Genomic DNA, 10,518 nt, shown 5'->3' with positions numbered 1-10,518 from the left:
GAGGTAGGCGTGAAATCAAGTTATGGACCAAAACAAAAATAGGCCCAAAACGTAGGGACCAAAAGTGCATTTTCGCCAAAAGAAAATTATTTTTATAAATGATATGTCTTTTTTTGCCACCTAAGGGCTGACATGGCCAGTAAAACTTAGACACATAAGGATTTCATCCAATTTTTTAATATTATATATGCCAATTGTACAAACTGTTTGCCATGTAGGTATTTTCCATTCGTGAGTTAATGGTAGGGACAAATTTTACCATAATTTTAAAATATATAGCAATGACCAAATTGATTGATACCAAAATTAATGTAGGGACCAAATTGGCTGTGTCCTCAAAATGTAGGGACCAAAATGATATTTTTGCCTAAATAAAATTAAAGTGATCAGGTAGGGCATTGCTAGATTGGCACACAAATTCTTTGGAAATCCATATTATAAAAAAAAAAAAAAAAAGCATATAATTTACATGCTAGGTGGATTGTTTAGAGCAATTTATAGTTATACTAAACTTTTTAAAATCTTTTCAAGGGGTATTAATATTTTGATCGCACTTTTATTTTGAGTCAATCACGTAATTGAACATTTTAAAAGAACCGTAATAAAGTATTAGCATCCGGTTTCTAACAAATATTCTATTTTATTTGAGATACTTTACCTATTAAATCATATTATTTTACAATATACCTAACATCTCATCTTTTATATTTCATATCAAAACCAACACTATTTATTTATTGCTTCTATGAAAAAGCACTATTTATTTATTTATTCTTTTTTCTCTCTCTTCCTTTTTGACTTTTTTTCTCTCTTCCTCTCCATCTCTCTCACACTCTATTCTCTTCGTCAACATAGAACATCACAACTACAAACACATAGCACAAACATAGCCACATAACCAAACCAAAAAGAACCAAAATCTGAAGAAAAAAAAAAATCAAAGAACCAAAAAAAATATTTTGCATAAACCCATCAATCCACCACCATCACCAAATTGCAAATACCCACTACCATTACACAACCACCACCACAAGACCCACCACCATCAAACACCCATTACCACCAATACCCACAACCAAAACAGCCACCACTAAATACCCACCAACAAACACCCAAAAATATAGCAAATACCCACAAGATCAAATAGAGAAGTGAGGATTTGAGGGATAGAGGAGAGAGAAGCAAGTCTGATCGCGGACACCAAGCTGTCGCCTTCCTCCTCAAACTTGCCGTTGGCTACCACAGAGAGAGAGAGATCGACGAAGAGAGTCTGAAAGAGAGAGAAGAGATCTTTGGCTTGGTTGTTGAGAGAAAAAAAATTCAGAAATAGAAAGAGAGAAAGAAGAGAGAGATAATAAAAAATATTATTTATGTTTAGAGCATTGTTACAGTACCAATAAATTTATGATGGTATTGTAACACAATTATAAATTTTTTAGAATTACAAGGCCGGGTAATGGTCTCTTTTTATGCTTTGATGCTAAAATATAGCAACATATACCATATACAACACTGGGCACTGATGCTCTTATAATTGTAAAAGTGTGGATCCTATCCTTTGTAGGAAACGTCAAGCATGGAAAAAATTATTGTCCAAATCTTTTTTTTTTTTTTTTTTTGGGAAACAAGAACTTGAACTTTATTAAGGTAAAACAAATCAGCCGTGATCGGCACAAAATACATGAGAAAGGTGTGGAGGAACATTCTCCGTCCATACCGAAAAACCCCTAACATGTCTAGCATGTTGAGCTAGTTTATGTGCTACCATATTACCCATTCGACCCACATGAGAGAATCTAATATTGCTATCTGCCATCATGGATTTCGCTGAGCTGAGAATATGACCAAAGGAGGGTAGAGATGCCTCTTCAGACTTTAGTGTTTTAATAATATTTGTGGAGTCTCCCTCTAAAATGAATGAAGTGAAGCCGAGCCCCCGTGCAAAAGAAATAGCTCTAGCAGCTGCCAAAGCTTCTGTTATGTCTGGAGAGAAGGGAAGATTTGCTTGCTCCGAAAGAAAAGCCAGAGCTTGTCCTCTATTGTTTCGGATAACAACACCCAATCCTGCTTTGCCCATATCTCTAAATTGAGCTCCATCAAAATTAATTTTGATCTCTCCTTCCGCTAGTGGTGACCATCGATCCCGCAAACAATGAGGGTCTCTAAAGTGTGTGGCAGCATCTAAGTTAGCTTGTTGAAAGACTTCCAATGCTTGAGTTGCTGTTGGTGCAACCTGTGATAGTGGAAATTCCTTTGGAGAGGTGCGAACCCGGTTTCTGCGATGCCAAATAGTCCACATCACTGATGCCAACAGTTCTGGTTTTTTCTTTTCTTTGTCCGTGTACAGGAGCACTTCTTGAATGGATGAAAACACCCTCATCTGCCTGAACGAAAAGGTAGGTAAAGAACCCCACACTTGTGTAAGCTGTGCGCAACCCCAGAGTGCATGGAAAATCGATTCGGTCTCTTGTTTGCACAGTTCGCAGACATCTTTATTTATAATATGCCGTCATCTCAGATTTTGTTTCACCAGTAAAGCATTGTGACAGGTCCTCCATAAGAAGTTTCGGACTTTGCTTTGCACATTGAGACTCCAGATTAATTTCCACACTTCATTACCTGGCTGTACTGGCACATCTTGTGGGATTGGTGCATGGTCTGCTGTGAGGAACCTTGTACTCGATCTCACTGTATAAATTCCTAATGGAGTGAATGGCCACACAACAGTATCCTCCACTGCATTTGGACACAATGGAATACTTAAAATCAACTCTGCTTCTTGTGGGGTGAAAAGTCCATTCAACATATTAGAATCCCATTTCTTTGTGATTGGGTCTATGAGTTACATACCTGTTAACTTGCTAAGTTAGTAAATGTGAATTTATCGATAACCTAAAATAAGTAATTTTTGGGTTCTAAACCCAGTTGGCTTAACTGGTAAAATTTCTGATGGTTGAATAAAAGATTTTGGGTTCAATCCCCACCTACATCAAAAACCGATTAGTGACTTGGTCTGATAATAAAGAGTTATTATCAAGAGCAAACACCATAGGTTGAAATTCTCTATAAAAAGAAAGGAATTTATTTTAATAAAAAAAGTAAGAATGAACAGATAATAAGTCTAATTAGTCGCTAACCCATGCAATACACGAAAAAATTCAAAAAAAAATGTTCTAGAACTTATTTATTTATTTTCTTTTTATAACATCTTCCTTTAGATTGATGAAAGCTATAAGATTAATTCCTAATAGCCATATGCTCCATTCCAGATTTGCAAAAGCAAAAAATTTATAAATCCTTGCTCCTCCTTTGACAAGAACATTTATTTCCCAATTAAGCAGTTTTTCAAAATAGTGCTTCTTATTATTGGTACATTTTGTGGTTGGAAAAGAGATGTAAGTGAAATGTTTAGTTCACATTGCAAAGTTACATGAAACTTATAATTTTTTTCAAAATATGTGATGATTGATTTATTTATTGAGGCCTATTATATAAATTGTATCCCAAAGTTTTAAGGAACACTCAAGTAATTTAGTAACTAAACATAGCGTTTTGTAACTCTCAGTATTCAACAAGAATCTTCAGTATCCAGCCTAATTTAAACTTTGGTCCCCCCCCCCCTCCCCACAATAAGTAGCCTAATTTACAAACATGACAGCTTAGTAACTGAGAGAAAACTTCCACTGAAACTTCTGCGGCACCATCAAATCCCAAACTTTTCAACATGCACTGATAGCCTTTAAGACCATTTGTGGTGCTTGCTCTTGACAAAAATGTTTCTTTTTTCCTTTAGATCCAAAGAACTAGAAAGCCAGACCCTTGACCTCTTATATCTCCTAAGAACCAAAAAGTGCACTTGAATTTGTCCTTAGTCATTTTAAAGATAACTCAAGTACAATGTCAATGAATTTAATAAAGCCTTGAATTATTAAATTTTTTCAAGTGATTGCACGATGGGTTGGTCCAATAGTTCTTATGTATTATATCAGAGAGTAATATCAATTTCTTTCTAACATATAAAAGAACATCATCAACATTAAACATGTCGATAACTTAATTGTAAATTAACTTGTAGAAGTAACTATTTGAACTTATTGCTATACACACACAAGAAGAAGTTTGCTATGAAAGATAATTTCATAACTCAAATAACTAAAAATAATTGCAATGCAGCTGTTAAATATGGGTTTAAAAGCATCCTACCAATCATTCAAGACCAATTGCATTATCAAAAAGTAGAAAAAAAAAAATTATAATTTAAGCAATAATAGATCTTGATGATCCTAAAAAACCCCCTAAAATGTTAGATCTTGATTAACTTGAAGGCAATAATGATCATTACGATAATTTTCATATAATTCAAGATGATTATTAACTAATCCACCTAATTAATTGCAAGAAAATCTTTATGTGCCAAGAAAAATTGAAGGAGTGGAATCGGTCCACCTTTGGTTATGTCCGAAACACCTTAACAAAAAAACTGAAGGAGTTGCAATTTGTAGAGGAATCAAGTGGGTACACTACAAACCCAAACCGTGTGTATCAATTGAGAAGCGACATTGACAAGTTGAAAAGGAGGGAGGAATGCATGTGGAAGCAACGGGCTAGAACAGTTTGGCTGAAGGAGGGTGATCAAAACACTCGGTATTTTCATTGCCGAGCTAGTCAAATGAATAAGAGGAATTACATTATGGGGTTAGAAAATGAGGCTGGTTTGTGGATGGAAGATGAGGCTGAGATGGGTCAGATTGTTGAGAAATATTTCCAGGATATGTTTACTACTTCTCAACCAGATAGTTTTGATACAATCCTGGATGGGATAGAACCGGCAGTGACAGCTGAGATGTGCGTAGCCCTTGACCGTGACTTTCAGGCTGAGGAAGTGGACCAAGCTCTTAAACAAATGGCACCTCTTACCGCCCCAGGACCTGATGGTATGTCTCCTATTTTTTATAAGACTTATTGGCACATAATTGGTAAGGATGTAACTACTATGGTTTTAAATACTTTAAATTCTAGTGTGGTTCATGAGTCCCTAAATCCCACTTTCATATCTCTCATCCCAAAAATAAAGAACCCAAAAAAAGTCTCTGATTTTCGACCTATTAGTCTCTGCAATGTGGTTTACAAGTTGATTTCAAAGGTACTAGTTAATCGGTTGAAAAAAATCTTGTCAAATTTGGTTTTTGAATCCCAAAGTGCTTTCCTATCTGGTAGATTAATTTTAGACAATGTGTTGGTTGCATTTGAAACTCTGCATTATCTTAAGAGAAAAACCAAAGGTAAACTAGGCTTTATGGCACTAAAACTTGATATGAGTAAGGCATACGACCAGGTAGAATGGGTCTTTCTGGAGAAAACAATGAGGAAATTAGGTTTTACTAATAAATTGGTGACTCTCATTATGTCTTGTTTGACTTCAGTTTCTTATGCTGTCTTGCTAAATGGCCAACTGATGGGAAACATTAAGCCAACTAGAGGGCTCAGACAGGGCGATACATTATCGCCCTACTTATTTTTGCTATGTGCTATGGTATTACAGGGGCTGTTAAGAAAGGCAGAAGCAAATGGGGATATCAGAGGTGTTTCTATATGCAAGAATGGCCCTCTGGTTTCCCATTTATTTTTTGCTGATGACAGTGTCTTGTTTTGTCGAGCAAAGGAGGAGGAGTGCCAAAATATTCTTGATTTACTCTCGGTCTATGAAAGAGGTTTAGGGCAAAAAATAAACAGGGACAAGACCAACATTTTCTTCAGTACCAACACTCAGCCAGATATGCAAACCCGGATTCAAAATATCCTAGGTGTGCCTGCTATTCGCCAATATGAGAAATACTTAGGACTACTTGCATTGGTAGGCAGAGCGAAGAAACAAAGCTTTGCCTACATTAAAGAAAAGGTGTGGAGAAAGCTACAAGGGTGGAAGGAGAAGCTCCTCTCTCAAGCTGGTAGGGAAATTTTGATTAAATTTGTCATTCAGGCCATCCCTACATATACAATGAGTTGTTTCAAACTCCCTAGGGGGTTGATTAAGGAATTGGAAACACTCATTAGGAAATTTTGGTAGGGATATGATGGTAACAGTAAAAAGGTGCATTAGGTGAAATGGGAAAAGCTTTGTGAGGATAAGGAGAATAGAGGAATGGGTTTTAAGGACATTGAGAAATTCAATGATTCTTTGTTGGCGAAACAAGTTTGGCGTATGATAAATCACCCGGATTCCTTGTGCCATAGAGTCTTTAAAGCTAGATTTTTTCCCGATTGTTCGATACTTGAAGCTAAGGAGTCTACCATTGGATCCTATGCATGGAAGAGCATTTTAAGTGCTCGGGATGTAATTCGAAAAGGGATGGTTTGGAGGATAGGGAATGGGAGCTATGTAAGAATCAAAGAAGACAAATGGTTGCTGGTCAAAACACACAGATGTGTTGTATCACCTATGCCCACTATTGAACCGGGTGCAAGAGTGAATACACTCATCAAGGCTGAGACAGGGGAGTGGAATACATTTGAAATCCAACGCTTATTCTTGCCTCATGAAGCAGCCACTATTTGTGGTATCCCAGTGAGCACCAGACTTCCACCTGATCGGATTATATGGGGCCTTACTCCCTCTGGTACTTTCACAACTAAGAGTGCTTATAAACTTTTAGTTTCCCATGCTTCAACTAACCTTGCAGGTACCTCTTTGTTGGTGCAACAAAATAAGTTCTGGAAAGACCTCTGGCAGCTAAGAGTTCCTAATAAAATAAAACACTTCGCTTGGCGGGCGTGCAACAGCTCCCTCCCAACCATGGTCAATCTTCAACGCAGGCATATCTCTATTTTGAATACATGTGAAGTATGCGAGACTCAGCTTGAAGATGAACTCCATGCTCTTTGGTCCTATTCAAAGCTTGCCGAGGTGTAGAGCTCTCTCAATTGGACCCAGCAAGCTACCGATGTACAGGTCTCCAGCTTCAAGGATTTGTTGGAGCATTTTATGTAGACCGACGAAGATTACAGGGTGGAGATTTTCATCACCGTGGCATGGCTTCTGTGGAATCGTCGCAATGCTTCAAGAGTGGGGAGGTCCACCCAGCCCCTGCACAAGATCACCCAACTGGCAGGAAGCTTACTCTAGGAGTTCCTTAATGCTCAAGAACCCACCAAAGCAAATCTTGAGCCTCCTCCGATCCAGCAATTTCAGCAATGGCGCCCACTTGATGCTTACATTTTCAAGGCCAATTTTGATGTGGCAGTGTTTAAGTCGGAAAACTTGGCTGGCTTAGGTGTGGTAATTAGGGACTGGTGTGGGGAGGCTATCGGTGCATTAACCACATTAGTCCCCCTAGCTCAGTCAGTGATTCAATTGGAAGCATTGGCGTGTCATAGAGCAGTGCAGTTTGCCAGGGAGATAAGCCCTTCACAGGTCATTTTTGAAGGTGACTCGTCCACAATCATTCAAGCAATACAGGAGGGGTATTCAGATGTCTTACCGTTCGGGCATGTCATCGAGGATATTCGCGTGCTAGCTTTGGATTTTCAGTTTACTAGTTTTACTCATGTTTCTCGAGTTTGTAATGTTGTGGCTGATGCTTTAGCCAAAAAAGCAAAAACTTGTAGAGGCACCCAAGTTTGGTTAGAAGAATTACCTGAGGACATATCCTCCTTAGTTGGTTTTGATGTTCACTGAAGTCTCTTTTCTTTCATTATGAATAAATTACCAGGCACTGCTAGTCTGGTTTATCAAAAAAAAAAAAAAAAATTGCACTATCCAATAGAAGCAATTTTTGAATTAATGATAATTAATCAACTTTACCAAATAAATATACATGGTTACTAAAGTAAACTATTATGTACGCTATGTTTGTTTTAGTGATAATATTTTTTTAAAAATGAGTTATTTTCTAAAATGTTTTTTCTATAAAACTATATCAATTTCTTATATTTGGTAATAACTTTAAATGAGTTTAAAAATAATTTCAAACTTCCATTATTTAGCTTACTGTGAATTGTTTTCTAAAACATATTAATAAAAAATAATTTTTAAAAATAAGTTATACTTCTTTCAAAGATAGTTTCCATTTAATTGTTTTTTTATTCAATCAAACATGAGAAAATACGAAAAATTATTCACGAAGATCTCCAGACAAGCAAAGTGTTAGGTAGCTTTCTGTAACAATTACTAATTTATTATAATTTCAGGTAGCTGTATGCGTAAAAGCTAAAAGACAAAGACAAAGACAAAGCCTTGTCTTATTGGCATACATTTAGAGTTCAAATTTCAATAAATAAAAAAAAAAAGAAAAAAGAAAAAGAAAAAAGAAAAAAAAGAAAGTAACGGTGGTGTGACACCGTGCCGCAACTCGTACACATCATGAATTATAAACGGTAGAAAAACATTTTTTTTATCACATATATACGAGTTGAGGCGTGAATTGTGCCACTTTATTTGACCCCGGTGTTACTAAAAAATAAAAGTCCTAACAGGGTTCACGACTTCACATCACGAGTTGTTGACTAAACTCTGGCCAGTCAACTCAACTCTACATCCGACTCACCCTTGAGGAACCCATGGCCTTGGCAATGTCTCTGAGCACAAACTTCTGAATCTTCCCAGTCGAAGTCTTTGGCAGCTCATCCTTAAACACCACCGTCTTAGGTACCATATAGTGCGGCAATTTAGCTCTACAAAACTCCATAATCTCCTTCTCACTCGGCTTCGATGTCAACCTTTCCTTCAAGCTCACAAAAGCACAAGGTGTCTCACCCCAATACTCATCAGGTCGAGCCACCACAGCTGCTTCATTAATCGCTGGATGTGTATATAGCACAGACTCAAGTTCCACACTGCTCAAATTCTCTCCACCGCTTATGATCACATCCTTGGATCTATCTTTGATCTCCAAATATCCATCTGGATGCATAACTCCCACATCGCCAGTGTAAAACCAACCATTCTCTTTCATACATTTAGAGGTACCCTCTGGATCTTTGAAATAACCAAGCATCACTGCCCCACCTCTGAGTACAACTTCACCGAGTGTTAACCCATCCCGTTTCACACTCACTCCAGACTCAGCATCCACAACATCCACTTCAGTCATCCCAACGATATTCACTCCTTGTCTAGACTTTAGCCTCGCTCTTTCACTCGCTGGCAAACGATTCCACTTTCGTTTCCACGCACACGAAACAACGAGTCCAGCCGTTTCAGTCAACCCGTAGCCATGACTCACTGCAAAACCCAACGACTCGGTCCTAAACAGCACAGCAGCCGGTGGTGGAGCTCCAGCTGTGAGAATATGAACTGGGTTTTGAAGCTTTTCATTGTTGGGTGAGTTTGTTAACATGTTTAGCACCACAGGTGCACCGCACATGTGAGTCACACCATGTTTTTTGATGAGATCAAAAATTATTGGTCCATCGAATTTGCGAAGACAAATATTGGTCGCACCCATTGCTGCCATTCCCCACGGAAAGCTCCATCCATTAGCGTGGAACATAGGTAGGGTCCACAAATAAACAGGCTGCTTTGGTACACCCCAATCTACAATAGAAGTAACGGTGACGAAGAATATACCTCTGTGACAGTGAACTACACCTTTCGGAGAAGAGGTTGTACCCGAAGTGTAGTTCAATATCATCGGATCCCACTCCGATAATTGGTCTTCGTCCCACTTGAATTCAGGGTCACCTTTCTCCACCAAACTCTCATAAGTACAGCAGAAATCAACAGTGGAGGAAGAGAGAGCTTCACCACCACCACCATCATCATCATCATCGGTGATGAGGACGAGTTGAGGGCGTTGAGTATTTGGTGGGAAGAGAGAGAGAGCTTGGAGGATGAGAGAGGAAGCCAGGAGGTCAACGAAGACGAGTTTTGATTCGCTGTGGCGGAGGAGTACGGAGATCGTACGAGCGTCGAGGCGCGTGTTGATGCTGTTGAGGATAGCACCGGACATGGGCACAGCGAAGTGGAGCTCGTACATGGCGGGGATGTTGGGGGCTATGACAGACACCACTTGGCCTCTCTTGATGCCGAGCGATGATAGCGATGAGGCTAGTTGGAGACATCGACGGTGGGTCTGTGACCACGTGTAGGTGGTGGTGTTGTAGATGACGGAAGTGCAGTCACCGTACACAGTGGCTGCTCTTTCTAGGAAGCCTAGTGGGGTTAGAGGTGTTGAGTTTGCTTTTCTTGACCTCAACTCTTCCATTACTCTCTGTCTTCTCTTTCTCTCTTTGTCTGTATTTTTTGTGGTGATAAAATTAAAATCTAGAAAGTGGGGATTTTTGGTGGTTAAAAATTACTTCTTGTGAAGAAGATAAGATTCAAAATGATACGTGATTGTGAGATCCACTTGTTGCATACCAACTCATTTGTCATATTCAGGCCCATTTGTCTAAGTCTTTTTTTTTTTTTTTTAATCTTTTTATAAAAATAAAATAATTAAATTAAATTATTTGGGAATCTATATTTAAAAAATAGTATATTATTTACAAGTTTGGTGGCTTGTTTAGAAAAATTTATAC

The 10,518-nt window shown here is 38.2% G+C and overlaps 1 protein-coding gene across 1 annotated transcript; it reads right to left on the bottom strand.

Annotated features, from left to right (window-relative positions):
- Positions 1-8,364: 8,364 nt before the first annotated feature.
- Positions 8,365-10,265, bottom strand: LOC115975899 (probable acyl-activating enzyme 6). The gene has a single exon (XM_031096939.1). The coding sequence runs from the start codon at positions 10,200-10,202 to the stop codon at positions 8,529-8,531; it is 1,674 nt and encodes a 557-aa protein (XP_030952799.1). The 5' UTR covers positions 10,203-10,265; the 3' UTR covers positions 8,365-8,528.
- Between the last annotated feature and the right edge of the window lie 253 nt (positions 10,266-10,518).

Source organism: Quercus lobata, chromosome 2 (genome assembly GCF_001633185.2).
Source record: "Quercus lobata isolate SW786 chromosome 2, ValleyOak3.0 Primary Assembly, whole genome shotgun sequence".
Taxonomy (NCBI): domain Eukaryota; kingdom Viridiplantae; phylum Streptophyta; class Magnoliopsida; order Fagales; family Fagaceae; genus Quercus; species Quercus lobata.
Note: the sequence above shows the minus strand (reverse complement) of the source record. Positions and strands in the feature narration are given on the sequence as shown.